Here is a 20,780-nt window from a genome sequence, read left to right as displayed (position 1 = left end):
AACTAAGTACGAGCAATGGACATGATTCAGTCTTAAAGTCATGTATCTCACTAAACAATGAGAAGAGTTAAACAGATGTTTCAAATGTATTAGTGATATTGTCTCTAAAGTGCTTCACTTGAAGACAAAAATAGTTTGTGTCCACAAAAACCTGTGGCCTGCTTTGATAACCCAATGAGAAAAAACAATGATCCAAAGGGCTGCGATGTAGATTACATGAACCAGAGATCTAATATGAACAGGAAAATCTTCTCCTCATCCAAATAGAAACACATTTATATTCCATGGTAAAAATTACACATTCATTTTCAAGGCTTATTTCATAATAAACTCTCTTTTATCTTAAATATGGTCTTATCAGTAACGCAAAGGACTCGTTGAAAAAGTTCTGATACCTAGCCTTCACAGTTCCTCTTAACTTCCCAACAAAGCATGTGATGCACATGTTTACATGTAAAACATTTCGGATGTGCACAAGTAATTTTGAGTGGAATAAAATGGCTTGCGCCTCCACCATATGGACAGAAACATGCTAACCATGATGGGTCATACGCAAATGATTGCAAAAGTGCTAAAAGGCATAACAGAATATTAAAAACACAATCTGTAGTCAAAGAGAATGACATACACTCTGCAATATATACACATCAACATAATATATTTCTCTTAAAAACATGTGTCTATGTAATTTTGGTATTGGGACATATTAAAATCAACAGCAAAACTATTAGAATGTATGACTGTAGGTTCTATACATATATTTTTGCTTGTTAAGCTCGGAAGAGTTATTTGTTTTATGTTTTTGTATGTATTTTTTTTAATTGTGGTGTGCAAAGCATTGCTATTTCTATGTGTGCTAATTGCCTCCAAGATATGAAGATTTAAAACCACATTGTTTTTCAGTAAGATAACATGATTTTAAAGGGAAAGTACATTATCATCTATATGCTAATATATTTATTAAACTCCTTTTTGGAAATATAAATTTGTGTTATTATCCTCATTACTTCTCTCTTTGAACTAAGCTATGAAAGCAATGGCACCATTGTCATTCTAGAGAAATAAATTATTCACATAAAATAATTTTTTGCATTCTTTCAGTTTTGCAAGCTCTTCTGTACTATGGTAAAAGACAATGCAAAATCTATGTATTTTCAATATGATTTGCCTTATAATGCTGAAAACATGCTTAAAATGTACATAGTTTGTTAATTATGAAGTACTTCATTAGACTATATGCTGGTATACAATGGCTTTAATTTATATTGGTTGATAGCACTTTAGTAAAAAGTGCTTCCCTGATCAAATTATACATACTACCTATTTCATTACCTACTCTAATTCAATTATAAATTTCATTCCCAAACTGATTTATCAACTGCATTGGCCAAGTAGTAAAAGACACTTCCTGGTAGATTGGCACAGTTTTTAAATCACAAAGATATTTTGTTACACAATAAATAAAATATTATTCCCAATGAAAAGTTGCAGTTATTTGTAAGCATTTTATAGTCATTTCTACCATGTTCCACACACTTTCTTCTAGGAATGTTTAAAAAGTTCTTGATAGAAAGTTATGAAAATACCTTTCTCTAGAATAAAAGATACTGCAACTTTTGATGATTTTCACTCTCAGATTCAGGAATATACATCAAACAATGTGAGAACAGAGGTATTTGTACGATTGTACACCCAGGATAGTCACCCAAGGTAACTTTCATACACAGGAGGAAACCACACTTTCTCTGAAGGTCATTTGGTTGCCTTCAGCTTCCAAAAAACTGGTCAAACATGCAAGATGTTTGAAATTGGCGATCCAAACAATGCCTTGGTAGTGGGTTATAAAAAAGAAAGTCAAGAGGTCATTTTCTTTACTATTAAGATCTCTCACAGCATGGTCCAACAGTGCTTTCCAAGGAAAGTTGAGAAGCTTGACGGAGCAGAGGAGCAGTTGATGGATCAACCATTGACGATGTTGGAAATAATTTGTACCAGCCTATAACCATGCTTGACAAATCCAACTCTTCTAGAAGTATTCTTGCAACTCCCATGAAATGCTTTCGCTCCATCCTTCCATAATTTCCCCAAACCATCACCTGGAGTAAACATATAGACCATTGTCATACTACATCAACGTTGAATTCTTCTAATTTGTATAAATTCTTGTTCCACCACAAAAATATTCATATTAGCCATTAACAAATTGAAAGGACTAAAGCTTACAATATACAGCAGTGTGGGAATGACATTGAATGGTAACGTAATTGGATAAATTAAAAAAATTAATACGACTGATTTAGTGCTCTATATTTAGGACCAAATTGGAGAATGCTAATAACCTAGCATTTTTAGATGCAATGTATATTCTGTAGTAAATAACAGCAACAGTAATATATAGTGATGATGTCCACTTTCGGAAGGTTTCTACAAGTCCATCTATAACTTTTTATTACTACTTTTTCTTTATGACTTCCTTCTGCTTTTTTAATCAAAGCCATTACCTCATCAAACTAGATAAATACATTTTTATTATCCTTTGACATGACACAGAACAGTTATATGATTTTACTGGTCACAATTCTGTACTGTTCATGTACAAAAATAGTAAACAATGCCTGTGATCATAAAAAGTTCAACACAAAGGGGTTGCTGATTTCTCTGCAAATTCGCATTGCAAATTCATTTTGCAATTCAATTAGCAACTCCAATTGAACCAGTCAGAGTACACTCTCATATTTCCGTTTGCAACTCCCTGAGGGTGAGAGATGGTAGGGAAAATCTTTATTTTGAGGTTAAAATGTCGGGGCACCTTGCAGAACCCCTTGGGCACCCCCATCCTAATTACTAATTAGGCAATTGGAAGTTTCCAATTAGCTTAATTAGTCCAATAATTACATGTAATTTTTTAGGGTTAAAAAATGCCCTGAAATTACCCCAAAATCAACTATTTTGTTGCTTTATGTACCCCAAATGTAATTAGAGTATTTATTTAATTTTTTTTAAATAATTGATTTTTTTTTTTTTTTAAGTCACCTCAAAGTCTCACATTTTTTCATACTTTTGTTATGCATGTTTTGTTTTATTCGTACAAAAGGACACAAAAAGTTTGCTTTTTATCATTTTTTTTTTACTTAAAAAAAATAAATGCACAAATCAGCCATTTAACGCCATTTAAATACTCCCAGTACCTTTCTTATGCCCACTAACAGCCTTCTGTATGAATCTGCGAAAAAAATTATCATATTTTTGGGGGTCCAGGATGGTCTTATTCATGTACGACTTTCAAGTCGCATGCTATAAAGAATTCGCACACCCTCACTGCGAGTTTCAAAAGTTGGTATTTCTAATTGGATTGGAGAATTCTCAGGTGTGCGCATTCGTACGAAATCTGTGAGTTTCATGAAACAAACTTGCAACTTGCACCTAATTGGATTAATCCCAAAGAGACTTCTAAAACATAATCAATGTGTTTAGTAAAATAGACTCTTTATTATTTACTAACTCTTTTTATATAGAGCCAGCATTTTCCGTTGCCAACTAACTGGCTAATATGTTTTCTAAAAATGTCCCCAAAATTGGCAAATTGTTTTAAACCTGATTCAGTATAATTTTATAGCTTTTGTTTACGCATTTTTATTTTTTGTAAAAATGGACCATTTTTGAGACTTGAAAAAAAAAAAAATTTGATATAGTTTTAAATAAAGCTTTCTGTGTGTATGTATATATTTCTGTGGAGAAAGAGAAATTTCCCCTTCAGCAGTGCTGGCTGTCACTTTTCATTGTTCTTTTCTGAAGGGGTGTAGCCACGCCTTCTGGAGTTTGGCCATACCCAAACCCAAACTGCCACAAACGCAGTTTGTCTTGGTGGCCCTGTACTACTTAGACTTGTGTGCTTTTTGCTGTACTTTCTGTTTTCTCTCTCTCTCAAGGCTAGATGTACTAAGCTCTATAGAGAGTGATATAGCGGAGAGAAATAAACTACCAGCCAATCAGCTCCTAACTGCCATGTTACAGGATGTGTTTGAAAACTGACAGTTGGGAGCTGATTCGGTGATAGTTTATCTCTATCAACTTTATCACTCTCCAGAGCTAAGTACATCTGGCCCCCAATCTCTCCAACTCCCCTCTTCTTTTGTCTGTTACTTCCTGGTCCTTGGTTGTTGCTTTTTTATGTTAATGTTTTCTAACAAAACAAGCAACTGAGTTTACTAGGATTCTAATATAGCAATCCTTAAATCATATGCGGGTCAGTGCACACAGGTTGAAGCTTTACCTGTTATACCTAGTGTTGTATCACCGGCCCTGTATCATCTGGTCAAGCCATTTCATCAATATGTACTGTATGCACTTTCAGTAGTTTTACTGATATACTGAAAGTCCTGAAACAGAAAACGATGGAGGAGATACTGATGCACTAAAGATCATTGACTTACTCCGACTTTCGAGTGCATCTGAGCACTTTCAAGAGGTGGATGTTAGTGATGTGTTTTGCCTCAATACTGTAGCTGCTTCTATAAAGCCCATGTATACTGTGAATACATCTCTCAGTAAGTGCGAGTATCTATCTCTCATCCATAACAGAAACTAGATAAAAGAGCAGCTGTTTGTGCATCATGTCAATGGGAGGGATGCAGTCAGGAAGCCGACAGTCACAATGCCGACCTCCGGCTTCCCGACTGTCAAATCCTGGCAAGGTACTAATGACAGGCGTCGAGATCTCGACGCCTTTCATTATACCTACGCAGGGAGTCCGACACCCTGCATACCGAACAAAGGTAAGACGGCGCGGAAAGCCACGCGGGGGAAGGGGGGGTTGGGGAGGGTCAGGTTTTAGGGCTTCCAAGGGGGCCTTAGGGTTAGGCACCCCCCCGGGAGGGTTAGGTTTAGGCTAGGGGAAGGGGGGGTTAGGGTTAGGCACCCCCGGGGAGGAGGTTAGGGATAGGCACTTAGAGGGGGGTTAGGGTTAGGCACTAGGGGGGAGGTTAGGGTTAGGGATGAGAATAGGGTTAGTTATACTTACCTTTTTAGCTGTCGGGATCTTCACCCCTGCCGGGCTTCGGCTGTCGGGATTTGAACCGTTGGCCATGTAGCAGGCAGTATTAAATACTGATTCCCAATGGGAGGACTGTGTCTTTGTTCTTACCTGTAATACTTTCCCTTGCGGGCTCTCTGAAAACACGAGCACCTGATTGTACAATGGATCTACTGATTTTCGGGCAATTTTTGTTTTCTTCTTAGCGACACATGTTCCATTCTCTAGCAGATAAACCTTTATGTAAGCAGCTGGAAGATATAAAATCAGACAATATTAAAAATGTTTGCGAAAGAACCTGATCAGCAGCTTGCACAATGAGCAGCACATGCACAATGCTTGCTGCAAAATGCTGAAACTAGTTCAGAAATATTCTCTTTTATTTGTAGTATATAATGACACTTATACTATCATATGTGTACTGCAAAGTGTTATAAACATTTCACCAAACTTCCAAAGTGTCTAACAGTATTATATACACAGCTACTGTAGCAACATGCCTGCTCAGAATGCCTAATCATATTCATTTGAAAAAATATGATTTGCAGAGATTTTTATTCTGTCTTCTACTCAGTGGCGTAACTGAGGGGGGTCGAGAAGGGCTTGTGCTCTGGGTGCCATCGGAACGGCGACGTGGTGGGTGCCGCCGGCTGCAGTACAGGACACTGTGGTCAGTTTAGTGCTGACCGGATGGAGTTTGGTCAGCACTACATATTAACAAACACACAGCCACTGGCTGTGTGTTTGTTTTAATTAGCAGTCAATGAGAGTCAGAAAGACTCTCATTGACTGCTGCACCCAGTGCTGAAGCCAGGCTGGAGCTAACTCATGAGCTCCATCTTCTGGCTCCTGCAGTGGGTAAATGGAGAGACGTCATGACGTCTCTCCCATAATGCAGAGCGGGCCGGAGGACAGAGAAGCGGATGGTGGCGGCGGGAGCAGGAGCAGGAGCGGGGATTCAGGTAAGTTTTTTTTTCTTTTTTTTACGTGTGTGTCTGCTGGGACAGAACGGACAGACCAATACTGGGGACTACTACTGGGGGGGACTACTACTGGTGCACTGCATAGGGGGGGGACTACTAATGGGGGCACTGTATCAGATGGGACCACTAGTGGTGACTACTACTGGGAGGACTACTACTGGGGGCACTGCATGGGGGGGACCACTACTGGGGACTACCACTGGGTGCACTGCATTGGGGGACAACTCCTGGGGGCACTGCATAGGGGGGACTACTACTGGGGGCACTATATAAAGGGCACTGCATAAGGGGGACTACTAATGAGGGCACTATATAAGGGGCTTACTACTGGGGGCACTGCACAGGGGGGATCACTACTAGGGGCACTGAATAGGGAGGACCACTACAGGGGGCACTGCATAGGAGGATCACTACTGGGGGCCTGCATAGGAGGGACAACTACTGGGGGTCTGCATAAGGGGGACAACTACTGGGGGCACTGTATAAGGGGAACTACTGGGGGCCTGCACAAGGGGGACCACTTCTGGGGGCACTGTTTAAGGGGCTTACTACTGTGGGCAATGCACAGGGGGGATCACTACTGGGGGCACTGAATAGGGAGAACCACTACTGGGGGCACTGTATAAGGGGTACTACTGCGGGCTGCATAAGGGGTACCACTCCTGGGGGCACTGTATAGGGGGTGATCACTACTGGGGGCCTGCATAAGGGGGCCACTACAGGGGGCACTGCATAGAAGGGATCACTACTGGGGGCCTGCATAAGGGGGACCACTACTGGGGGCAGTGTATAAGGGGAACTAATGGGGGGCTGCATAAGAGGGACCACTACTGGGGGCATTGCATACAGGGAGTACTGTATAAGTGGCACTACTGGGGGCCTGCATAAGGGGGACCACTACTGGGGACACTGCATAGGGAGGACTGTATAAGGGGCACTGCATTAAGGTGCATATGGAATGGAAAGGAATGTTCCCAGAGTGATGAGAAAGGGGTGTGTGTCATGTTGACACACCCCATTTTTCAGTGGCCATGCCCCTTGTGACCACGCACATAGAGGGGGGTGGGGGGGGCTCCATTTTTCAATTTGCAGAGGGCTCCAAATACCCTAGTTACGCCACTGCTTCTACTATATTATGTATGATTGAAAGCAAAATTGTATATGATTAGCTTCTGTGTAGCACTAAGGTTTAACTGTTTTGTCATCAGGGGCAAAACAGTGCATTGCTGGGTCTCATGATTAAACTTAGGAAGGGGTCCATAGATGCTGCAGTAGCCTACTGGGTGACCCAGTGTTCGGGGAAGGAGTCTCATGCACGTCTGGCATATATGGATCAAAAGAGGACTCCACTGTGCTCTTTTCCAGCGCAGGGGAGTTTCAGAAGGAGAAGATACAAAGGAATACACACATCTGCACACATTGCATTATACTTACTTTAGTAACCCCATATTCGTTATCATAAAAATGATGTTCAAAATTGGGGGTGCTGCCAACTGACAAAGAGTATTGTAATAATTACATGAGGAGTGAAAGGAAAGGTTTGTCTTCTATATGGCGCACAAACAAACGTTATTATTTCTATATATTTAAATAAAAGATTTTGATCTTTATTGGGTATACAATAAAAGGTTCCAATTGGAATGGGGTTCTGCGAAATAAAGGTTAAAAATGGGTTAAGGAATAGTTGTGTGACTATTTGCAATAGAAAAGTGAAATAAAATCAGAGTGAATCCCAGCCGTGTGACTTTATTTCTTATTTCTAATATTAAAGATATCCATGTACTATTGTAGCAAGTTTTATTCTTGCACAGCTCTGCATTTGGTAGTTAGAGGAAGAGGTAATCGCAATGGGGGAGAGAAGATAATTGTTATTATATAAATCGGTTCACCTCCACTACCACATACGGCATATATTCATAAGGCAAATACGTTTGTGAAATTCAGTGAAATGAGTGCATCTGTATCACTGTTGTTGCTATTCAAAAGATGGTCATGGGCATATGTGATAGGTGCCGGTATTCATATCAGGCCCTAATCAGCCTCTCCTCTAATAACTGAATGTTATTAATTCTTATTGTGTCTTGTTACTGCGTCTGTAAGTCATTGCATCTATGATTCATTCAGCAGAGTACGTGTTTATCCCTCATCAAGTCAGTATCCAATCGACTATTGTGTCAGATGGGTTATATACATTTATTGGGATAGTGGTATATTATCTCTTGAGTGATTCATAGGTATCCATTCGTATCATCACTTCTTCCCGATAAATTAACAATAAATAATTTGATTGACTTACAGATCTACAGACATATGTCTTATACAGGGTAGTTGTATTTCACTCATAAGGGCATGCCTATAATGTCTGGTACACTTAAGGGGTAAGTCTGTGATAGGGTTTATCTATGGAGACAGCGATTAATATGTATATGATGATTCATACATAGATCTCATTCACAGCATGATTTTGGTGTCTTCAGTTATATCTTATTTAATTCATATGTAATTTCTCCCAGCAGCTTCTTAATCATAAAAAACAAGAAATAACAGCGCTGTGGAAAACCTGCAACTATTAGTAATAAATGGATACAATAATATCAACTATGTCAAATATAAAAGTTGCCTTTTATTTTACTAAAATGTATATTCACATATAAACAACACACATCATTGGCCAATGAGACACTACTAAAAAATACACATATTAATAATCCACAATGAATGATATTGTAGCAAATAAGCACAAAGACTAATTGTCAAATAGCAGCTGGTAACTGATGAGAATCATCTGTGCAAACCCGTGCCATATATCTCATGAGAATCCAAATGGAAAAAATTAAAATACAAAATACTTAATGAATAAAATGTTCCTCTTTGAATATAATCTATTAAATGAAAAAACAATGTACAGATCTCTCTGTTATCCACACGGGAGATTCCGTGGCTCCGTATAATATAAAATGTAAGCTCTTACCAACAACTTCCCAGTCCTGGCTGATATCTAACAGAGACCTTCCACTTAGACACAGTCCTGAATAACGGCACCCGGTGATAGGCCTCCTATTGTTTGATGACCTGGGTGGTGCCTGTGTGGTCCCACAGTGGTGAGAAACAAACCCCAACTCCACTGACTTTGTGTGTGGCGATCACTTTCCACACTGCAGCTCACCTAATATCTCTCAGTGACACACTGCTTCTCCGCGTGATATCCAGGGATGTCTATAACGCCTGGCAGAGGCACAACTGTGCAGGTGCACGTCTTGATGAACGGCAAACCTCCGACCTGGACGGCCCTGTCCGCAGTATCCACTCTCCACGTCACGGCTCTCCCGATACTCACTGGCATGCACAGCCGTGATTTTCCGGAGATGTGGGTGACTCTCAGCCGCGGTGTGTTGTAATAGTGATGAAGTCACAAAGTCTTCGTTGGTTCAGGACTGGAATATTGGCAAATAGTTATAAAAAGTCCTTCTGGACAATAAACGAAGATCTTTTGTGCTGTAACTCAATGGCTGCTGATGTAAAGCCCTGACGTGTTTCTTCCCATCGGGATTTCCTCAGAGGGGTGTGTCCAATGCAGTGTCTATTCACCCTTTATATACCAGGTTCAATTAAGGTTTTAAAACACCTGTATATATTTAAATCAATCAATTCAGCTCAAATGCAGAGAAATACTGACATAGCTGATACTATCATAGAGAATTAAACCATATCTCTCTATACATTCATACAAATAATAACATGAAAACAGAAAAACAAAAAATATATATATATACAGTCAGGTGCATAAATAATGGGACATTGACAGAATTTTCATATTTTGGCCTCTATTCACCACCACAATGGCTTGGAAATGAAACAAACAAGATGTGCTTTAACTGCAGACTTTCATATTTAATTTGAGGGTAATTACATCCAAATCAGGTGAACGGTGTAGGAATTACAACGGTTTCTATATGTGCCTCCCACTTTTTAAGGGGCCAAAAGTAATGGGACAAACTAAACAATCCTAAATCTAACTTTCACTTTTTAATACTTTGTTGCAAATCCTTTGCAGGCAATTACAGCCTGAAGTCTGGAACGCATAGACATCACCAGATGCTGGGTTTCATCCCTGGTGATGCTCTGCCAGGCCTCTACTGCAAATGTCTTAATTTCCTGCTTGTTCTTGGGGTATTTTCCCTTCAGTTTTGTCTTCATCAAGTGAAATGCATGCTCAATCAGATTCAGGTCAGGGGATTGACTTGGCCATTGCATAACATTCCATTTTTTAGCCTTAAAAAACTCTTTGGTTGCTTTTGCAGTATGCTTCGGGTCATTGTCCATCTGCACTGTGAAGCGCCGTCCAATGAGTTCTGAAGCATTTGACTGAATATAAGCATATAATATTGCCTGAAACACTTCAGAATTCATTCTGCTGCTTTTGTCAGCAGTCACATCATCAATAAATACAAGGGAACCAGTTCCATTGGCAGCTATACATGCCCACGCCATGACACTACCACCACCATGCTTCACTGATGAGGTGGTATATTTTGGATCATGATCATTTCCTTTCCTTCTCCATACTCTTATCTTCCCATCACTCTGGTACAAGTTGATCTTTGTCTCATCTGTCCATAGGATGCTGTTGCTTTTTTAGATGTTGTTTGGCAAACTCTAATCTGGTGTTCCTGTTTTTGAGGCTCACCAATGGTTTACATCTTGTGGTGAACCCTCTATATTCACTCTTGTGAAGTCTTCTCTTGATTGTTGACTTTGACACATATACACCTACCTCCTGGAGAGTGTTCTTCATTTGGCCAACTGTTGTGAAGGGGTTCTGTCATCCACCACAGTTGTTTTCCGTGGTCTTCCGGGTCTTTTCGTGTTGCAGAGCTCTCTGGTGCGTTCTTTCTTTTTCAGAATGTTCCAAACAGTTCATTTGGCCACACCTAATGTTTTTGCTATCTCTCTGATTGGTTTGTTTTGATTTTTCAGCCTAATGATGGCTTGCTTCACTGTTAGTGACAGCTCTTTGGATCTCATATTGAGAGTAGACAGCAACTGATTCCAAATGCAAATGTCACACCTAGAATCAACTCCAGACCTTTTACCTGCTTAATTGATAATGAAATAATGAGGGAATAGCCCACACCTGTCCATGAAATAGCTTTTGAGTTGATAGTCCCATTACTTTTGGCCCCTTAAAAAGTGGGAGGCACATATAGAAACCATTGTAATTCCTACACCGTTTACCTGATTTGGATGTAATTACCCTCAAATTAAATATGAAAGTCTGCAGTTAAAGCACATCTTGTTTGTTTCATTTCAAAGCCATTGTGGTGGTGAATAGAGGCCAAAATATGAAAATTCTGTCAATGTCCCAATAGTTATGCACCTGACTGTATATATATATGAAAAAGAAAAATATATATGGAAATTATATACACATAAATATGTGTGCTTGTGTATATGGGGATTATGATACCAATATAAGAATATATTATTAATTAAAAAATACCTCCACCAGGTAAAATGGTCTATAAGAAAAAATAATAAATAAATGATGAATAAATTAATAAATAAGTAAATAAATAATTAAATAACCTAAAATATAAATAAAAAATGTATTACAATAATAATGAATTGTATATAAAGACTGCATATAAATTACACAACTGGCTGTATGAACAGTTGTGTGTAAATATAGACTAACACTAAATAAATACGTCTATTAGAAATTTAATGATCTAAACTAACATGATTATATATCATGCAGACCTCTTCTATAACATATATGTACGCACTATTAAACACTAAAAATTGTATCCTACTTATACCACAACAACCTCAAATATATATCTGTTGATGACAATCTTGAAAATACTATAGAAAAAAACTATAGAAAAAAACACAGATAGATATATAAATATATGAATGAGGTATCCAATCCCATGTTAAATTCAGCACCTTTGGTCACATGAACCAACTTAGGATATGAATCCGCACCATATTAAAAATGATATTCTATTTTGGGGTATAGGAATGCAAAATGTTGCAAGGGCATCATGACTCAACAACATATTAAACTTCAAAGGACTTCATTAAGATCTATAGTTTCATTTAGGCCTTCAGGAAACAAACTATTGAATTCATGTATCCAATACACTTCCCGTGTGCAAAGTTTTTTGTACCTATCTCCTCCTCTACAGGTGTGTTTAATATGTTCCACACCCGTAATAGTGAGACTGTCTGGGTTACTATTATGATGTGATACAAAATGTCTTGAGACACTATGAGTCATAACCTTATTTATTATGTTTCTCCTATGCTCTCCAAATCTAAGTTTAAGACTTCTAGTTGTTCTACCTATATAAGAAAGATTACAACTACATTGTAATAGATAAATAACATATTTCGTTCTACAGTTTATAAAATCCTTAATCTTATAAACTTTATTGGAGAATTTTAATGATAATTCTTTAGTTTTATTTTTAGCATAAGGACACATCAAACATCTAGTGTTACCACACATATAAAACCTAATGGAACACTGGGAATCCAAGAACAATTAGATGACACCTCTTCCGGCTTACTAGATTTAAAAAAGCTTGGAGCAAGAATACTTAACCATAATTATAAAGTCAGCTGATAAAGGGAGGGAGTAGTAGTCCAAGATCGAATTGATTATCTCAAAGAAGCACATAGGTTATTGTTTAACACTACTTTTTATGCTCAGTTAGATCGGAATCCCTCCTCCTCTTATCAAATCGAATTAAAAAACATTCTAGATGTAGCATTAAGGGATGGAATAATTTCCAGGGAGGAATGGAGGTTTCTATATGTTGCTTTTCCCGTCACACCCACCTATTATCACTTACCCAAAATTCATAAATCACTTACATCACCTCCAGGGCATCCTATTATTTCTGGTTTAGGTTCCCTCACTAGTAATTTGTCAGAATATATTGATTCTTTTTTACAGCCCATAGTCACTTCACTTAAATCACATATTAGAGATTCCACACATGTATTGAATTTGATAAAAAATTTTCATTGGAAAGAGAGTTACGGTTTTTCAACTTTGGACATAGAGTCATTATACACAAACATTCCTCATGACAAAGGTTTATACGTCATGGAGAATGTTTTAAAAACATCCGAACTGTCCATACAACATCAAAAGTTCGTGATTGATTCCATTAGATTTATCCTTACACATAATCATTTCATATTCAATGGTTGTCATTTTTTGCAGGTGATGGGAACGGCCATGGGGACGAGATTCGTGCCGAGTTATGCCAACCTATACGTGGGTGCGTTCGAGGATGAGTACGTGTGGGGTGGGGCTTTCGGCGCGGGTCTCGTCCTATATGGCCGTTATATTGATGATTTGTTTATTATTTGGGATGGGGAAGAAGCACAAGCACGATTACTTGTTGATTTTTTAAATAATAACACTTATAATTTAAAATTCACATATCAATTCAATAGGGCCTCCATTTCCTTCCTGGATCTTCATCTACAGGTGGTTAATGATACCATTATTACATCCACCTTTCGGAAAAAGGTGGATGCTAACAACTACCTTCATTATAAAAGTGCACATTACAAACCGTGGAGGGATAATATCCCCAAAGGACAATTAATGAGGTTGAAGAAAAACTGCAGCTCAGACTTGGTATATACAAAACAATCTGGGGAAATTATAGAGAGTTTTTTAGAAAGGGGATATCCTTTGGATTTACTTAATAAGGCCTCTGATGAAGTATGCAAAATGGATCGGGAACATCTATTGGGACCTTCTCGGACACATAGGAACAAGTTTATTGATATTGATAAAACCATATATGAATCTTCAGATATGGAATAGGTAGAAAGAATACCATATATTTGTAAATACAACAAGGCAGCCTATCAAATTAAAAATCTTATTAAAAAGAATTATCCAATTCTTAAGGGTGATCCCATCCTTAGAAATATCATTGAAGATAAACCATGTATTGTATTTAAGAGAAATCGTAATATGAAAAGTATTCTTGCTCCAAGCTTTTTTAAATCTAGTAAGCCGGAAGAGGTGTCATCTAGTTGTTCTTGGATTCCCAGTGTTCCATTAGGTTTTTATGTGTGGTAACACTAGATGTTTGATGTGTTCTTATGCTAAAAATAAAACAAAAGAATTATCATTAAAATTCTCCAATAAAGTTTATAAGATTAAGGAATTTATAAACTGTAGAACCGAATATGTTATTTATCTATTACAATGTAGTTGTAATCTTTCTTATATAGGTAGAACAACTAGAAGTCTTAAACTTAGATTTGGAGAGCATAGGAGAAACATAATAAATAAGGTTATGACTCATAGTGTCTCAAGACATTTTGTATCACATCATAATAGTAACCCAGACAGTCTCACTATTACGGGTGTGGAACATATTAAACACACCTGTAGAGGAGGAGATAGGTACAAAAAACTTTGCACACGGGAAGTGTATGGGATACATGAATTCAATAGTTTGTTTCCTGAAGGCCTAAATGAAACTATAGATCTTAATGAAGTCCTTTGAAGTTTAATATGTTGTTGAGTCATGATGCCCTTGCAACATTTTGCATTCCTATACCCCAAAATAGAATATCATTTTTTAATATGGTGCGGATTCATATCCTAAGTTGGTTCATGTGACCAAAGGTGCTGAATTTAACATGGGATAGGATACCTCATTCATATATTTATATATCTATCTGTGTTTTTTTCTATAGTCTTTTTCTATAGTATTTTCAAGATTGTCATCAACAGATATATATTTGAGGTTGTTGTGGTATAAGTAGGATACAATTTTTAGTGTTTAATAGTGCGTACATATATGTTATAGAAGAGGTCTGCATGATATATAATCATGTTAGTTTAGATCATTAAATTTCTAATAGACGTATTTATTTAGTGTTAGTCTATATTTACACACAACTGTTCATACAGCCAGTTGTGTAATTTATATGCAGTCTTTATATACAATTTATACAATTCATTATTATTGTAATACATTTTTTATTTATATTTTAGGTTATTTAATAATTTATTTACTTATTTATTAATTTATTCATCATTTATTTATTATTTTTTCTTATAGACCATTTTACCTGGTGGAGGTATTTTTTAATTAATAATATATTCTTATATTGGTATCATCATCCCCATATACACAAGCACACATATTTATGTGTATATAATTTCCATATATATTTTTCTTTTTCATATATATATATATATATATATATATATATATATATATTTTTTTTTTGTTTGTTTTTTTGTTTTTCTGTTTTCATGTTATTATTTGTATGAATGTATAGAGAGATATGGTTTAATTCTCTATGATAGTATCAGCTATGTCAGTATTTCTCTGCATTTGAGCTGAATTGATTGATTTAAATATATACAGGTGTTTTAAAACCTTAATTGAACCTGGTATATAAAGGGTGAATAGACACTGCATTGGACACACCCCTCTGAGGAAATCCCGATGGGAAGAAACACGTCAGGGCTTTACATCAGCAGCCATTGAGTTACAGCACAAAAGATCCTCGTTTATTGTCCAGAAGGACTTTTTATAACTATTTGCCAATATTCCAGTCCTGAACCAACGAAGACTTTGTGACTTCATCACTATTACAACACACCGCGGCTGAGAGTCACCCACATCTCCGGAAAATCACGGCTGTGCATGCCAGTGAGTATCGGGAGAGCCGTGACGTGGAGAGTGGATACTGCGGACAGGGCCGTCCAGGTCGGAGGTTTGCCGTTCATCAAGACGTGCACCTGCACAGTTGTGCCTCTGCCAGGCGTTATAGACATCCCTGGATATCACGCGGAGAAGCAGTGTGTCACTGAGAGATATTAGGTGAGCTGCAGTGTGGAAAGTGATCGCCACACACAAAGTCAGTGGAGTTGGGGTTTGTTTCTCACCACTGTGGGACCACACAGGCACCACCCAGGTCATCAAACAATAGGAGGCCTATCACCGGGTGCCGTTATTCAGGACTGTGTCTAAGTGGAAGGTCTCTGTTAGATATCAGCCAGGACTGGGAAGTTGTTGGTAAGAGCTTACATTTTATATTATACGGAGCCACGGAATCTCCCGTGTGGATAACAGAGAGATCTGTACATTGTTTTTTCATTTAATAGATTATATTCAAAGAGGAACATTTTATTCATTAAGTATTTTGTATTTAAATTTTTTCCATTTGGATTCTCATGAGATATATGGCACGGGTTTGCACAGATGATTCTCATCAGTTACCAGCTGCTATTTGACAATTAGTCTTTGTGCTTATTTGCTACAATATCATTCATTGTGGATTATTAATATGTGTATTTTTTAGTAGTGTCTCATTGGCCAATGATGTGTGTTGTTTATATGTGAATATACATTTTAGTAAAATAAAAGGCAACTTTTATATTTGACATAGTTGATATTATTGTATCCATTTATTACTAATAGTTGCAGGTTTTCCACAGCGCTGTTATTTCTTGTTTTTTGTTTCTTCTTAAGGTTAGCTACCACAGCAGCAGCGTAGAACACCTGCTTTATATTTATATATATATACATATATATGTACAAATATATTGTATGTTTGTATATATATTCTATAAATATATTCTTTACAGATAAAATTTTAATATTATATTATTTATTATTACTTTTTTATACTGATTGAGGTTCTTTTTGCAGCGCCATTGTTTAAATTCTTGTTTAGCTTCTTAATAATGTATTACTTTAGTTATACTTTCCACAGATCTCACAATATACATAACTAGGCTGTTATTATACCTAATTGGTTATAGTTAGTACACATATTTTTCCTCTCAGTACAATCTGACCAGACTGCAGTATACATGTTATAGACACATACTTTGAAACAATGTTGCCAGTCACAGCTGGTTTGATACACATTGATAAGCAAGGCTCTCACACACTGAGACGTCCTGTCACTGGACGGATAATACAGTCAAATTCAGGTGTTCTAGTAGTTGTATTTGATTTGACAACATCATATTAGACTTGACATGGGATGCACACGGCGGTCATACACCTCCTGCTGCATCTGCATTATTGCAAGGATCGCAACTGCAAAGCTGCCTGTGTGCATACATCATATATCTAGCATGCGTGCAGCTTTGCAATTGCGGTCCTTGCTGTATCAGGCCCAGAGATTGAGAAACTGTGGCATACTAAATTTTAATTTTATGAAAATTCCTGTCAATGTAAAGATATTTTTGGATTTCCTTGTTTAGGGCCGCACTTACTTCAGCCTAAATGTCATTATAGGTTAATTGAAGCATAACCTTTCTGGACAATTGTTCCATTTTATCTTTTTCAGTTCTAATGACACAGGATTTACAACGATGCCTGTCCAACACTTCATCACCATCATCATGAAGTCTACATCACATAGTACTCACTACCTTACCGTTCTATGGCCCATATTCAATTTGGAGTGAAAAGCCGGTGACGTAATTTTCGCCTGTTTTGGTTTTACGCCGTATTCAATTTGAAGGACTTTCTGCCTAAGTGGAAAGTCAATGCAATGTGCCAAGCGAAAAAGATTCACCTATGAATAGCAGGCGGAAAAGAGTGCAGAATAGGGGTTTTGGGGTGCAACGTTGCGAGAGCCCCCGTGCAGCCTTCAGACAGTCCCCCAAAGGTAAACTGTGTCAAAAAAATAAAAAAAAACAGTTAAGGACCCCCCCAAAAATGAATTTGAAAAAGGGGGTAAAAAATTGGAGTACAAAGTTAAAACCTAGCGAACTTGACTCTGGGGGGGGTCCCCAAGTATGCCCCAAGTGTTTTTTTGATTGCAGGTGCTTGCAGCAGGTGGATTTTTTACGATTTTTACAAGTACACTTTAGCAACTTTTAAATATGCAGAACCCCATTTTCAAGTACCCCAAATTTGTCAGAGCATCTTTTGGGGGGTGTCAGACTGATTTCCCCAAATCTGACAGCACTTTCCGCCTGTTTCAGTTTGGCCGGGTGCCATTTTCACGTACTTTCATATTGAATACGGGGTAAAGTGTGCACATGCGCAATACTTTTCCGCCTACCAAACAGGCGAAGTAGGCGGTAAGATCGGGCCGCGAAAAAGTATCGCGGTTCGGCTCATACTGAATGTATTTTTTTTATTGTAGCTCAAAACATCTCTGTAAATGTTATAAGTAGCGGAATCAATCAAATAAACTGAATATTTCATGGTTTTAATTAGATTTATGAAAATAGCCAAGGCAAGTGTCACAGAAAGCATATGTTTAAATAAAGTATATAAACATACACTGTATAAAGCAATATAAAAAAAGATGTTAAATGATAAAAAGATTTCCTCAACTATGGTACCAAAAGCAAGTTACTAATTACCAAAAAAACAAATAAGATCATATTTCCCACAATAGGGAAAAAATAGGCTCTGTCCTGATCTGGCCAAACCCTGCCCGACTTGCCCCAATCCGGCCAGAAAAGCCCACTTTGGGGAAAATTCACCCCTTTCACAACTTAGGGCCGAATTCAATTAGGCACGAAAGCCGTAATCAGCAAAAAAAGTTTAGCCTATTGCCACTTTTCGCGTGTTTGCGTTTTGTTCCCAAATTCAATTCCAGGACATTTTCGAGTACGCGGAAACTCAATGCACTGTATAAGCGGAAAAGTATCTCCAATGAATGGCAGGCAGAAAAAAGTGCAAAATCTCTATTTTGGGGTGCAAATGTTGGGAATTGATTCAGAACCCTTTGGACCCCCCCCCACACAAAGGACAAATTGTCAAAAAAAATAAATAAATTACCTCAGAACACCCCCCCAAAAATATGTCATTTTTGCGGCAAAAATGAAAAAAGTGGGGGGCCAAGGATAAAAACTAGCAAAATAGGTTTCTTGGGGGGCTGTTTGGATGGGCCAGGTGTTTTTAGGATTGCAGGTGCATGCAGCAGGTAGATTTTTCACTTTTTTTAAAAGTGCACTTTAGAGATACAAAAATATACTAGCACTCATTTTGAAGTACCCCAAATTTGACTGGACTATTTATTTTCATCAAAAAATACTGTTTTCTATAATTCTTCACCACTTTTACAAAAAAGCTTCTAGAAAGGACACAAAGCACATTTGTTAGGGCTAACAGTACATCTGTAATAATTTCCAGTGTCAATGCGTCTTATTTTGGTGTACAGACTGCCTGTTATGTATTCGCCTGTTCTGCAATTGAATAGGACGAAACGAGGGGACACGCAAGCCGTGAATTTGCATCCCAAACAGGCGAAGGCGGCGGAAAGTACGACAGGCGAAATGTCTGGGACTTTTCGTGGCTAATTGAATACGGGCCTTAGTGCTGTACCGCAAATACTAACACATTACACCTTGCAAAATCTATACAATTCAGAAATCCGAAAAACTTAGGGGCCTAGAGGTATATGTTGTTTTAAAAAAACCACACTGTTGTGTCCTACACTTAGATGTATTAGAATCGCACAATTAAAGGGTATATTTATGAAGCTGGTTCTCGGCAGATTTGATCTCAAAATTTGGGGAGGTTCGATGCATACGCATTAAGTATATGTATAGTTGCATTAGCATTCCATTTTCAATCTATCTGCATTTTAAGTGCGGCCTCATTTGGACCTGTGTGTGACTGAGAATCCGAATGAAGCCAGTATATCTAATTTATATTCGCTACTGTTTACGTTTTGTAGGTAACTATATTATGCTTTTAAATGCATAACTATGCAGTTTTTTGCCATTATCTTAAAAAGCAGTTTCCCGTTATTTAGATTTCTTTCTGGATCCCCTTGAGGGGAATCCTAGAACAGTAATGTATGGCTTGTATGCCTCAGCTGATATATATGGATTGATTTTCTGCTAAAACCTAAAGCAGTGACCGTTAACAGGAGTTCCTGACGGACAGTGGTTTAATTATATTTCTGCTTGTTAGCAAGTGCTAAATCAATGACACATTAATTGTGAATGACATGTTTTAGAATAGAAAAATCAGAAACCTGAACTATCAGAAACTGCCATATCAAGGTATTTGTAGATATTACTAATCTACCCCCTATGTTCCTGGTTGGATCTGGTACATCCAATGTATATGTGAATTGTGTATCTGTTGTACATACCTTCTGCATTAACCCAGTGTCATCCTGCAAACATGTTCTGTCTGGTTATTAAACAAAAAACCTGGTTAAGTTATCTATCGTGTGGACTGACCTCCATCACACACTGCTGACACCTATATCAATATCTATAGGATCTGCCAATACTGGTTGCCAGATATTGCAGATACCATCAACAGCAGCACTGAGGTTTTCATGGGGACAGTGTTAGAGGTGTACCACCCAAATAATATCCATATAATAGTGATGACCATAATCAGGCCGTTAATGAATGGTGCAGGATAAATAACAGCCACGAGAATAGCAGCAGAATATAACAGTCGTACAGAAGGTGGCATACCAGAAAACGCACATTGTTTGTTGTCATATATGGGACATGGCAGCTGATAAGAAGTCAGTCAGTCAGTGTATATCACTTTGTTAACTGGTGGTAGACCTAGATTAACAATCTGCTGTTCATGGGAGCATTAGTGGCTGTTCATTAATCTTCTATTTCTCATACCAGATCTAGCAATCATTAAAGAGCAATCATTAAATTGACACCTGGCTCATCACACTACCATTTGTGACACGCACCATGGTGCTTTAAGAAAACACTACATCATTTTCGCATTGTTTCAATTACAGATTTTTGT

The 20,780-nt window shown here is 37.7% G+C and overlaps 1 protein-coding gene across 2 annotated transcripts in view; it reads right to left on the bottom strand.

Annotated features, from left to right (window-relative positions):
* Nucleotides 1–1,877: 1,877 nt before the first annotated feature.
* RIMS4 (regulating synaptic membrane exocytosis 4) overlaps nucleotides 1,878–20,780 on the bottom strand; it is a 221,755-nt gene continuing 202,852 nt past the window's right edge. For both annotated transcript variants that reach the window (XM_088442775.1, XM_088442776.1), the window contains 2 exons: nucleotides 5,144–5,283; nucleotides 1,878–2,096 (listed from right to left, as the gene is read on the bottom strand). In XM_088442775.1, coding sequence (XP_088298901.1) covers nucleotides 1,878–2,096; nucleotides 5,144–5,283 — 359 coding nt within the window. The remainder of the gene's footprint in view (nucleotides 2,097–5,143; nucleotides 5,284–20,780) is intronic.

Source organism: Taudactylus pleione, unplaced genomic scaffold (genome assembly GCF_031769625.1).
Source record: "Taudactylus pleione unplaced genomic scaffold, aTauple2 ptg000317l, whole genome shotgun sequence".
NCBI classification, from domain to species: domain Eukaryota; kingdom Metazoa; phylum Chordata; class Amphibia; order Anura; family Myobatrachidae; genus Taudactylus; species Taudactylus pleione.
This window is presented reverse-complemented; position numbering and strand designations above follow the sequence as displayed.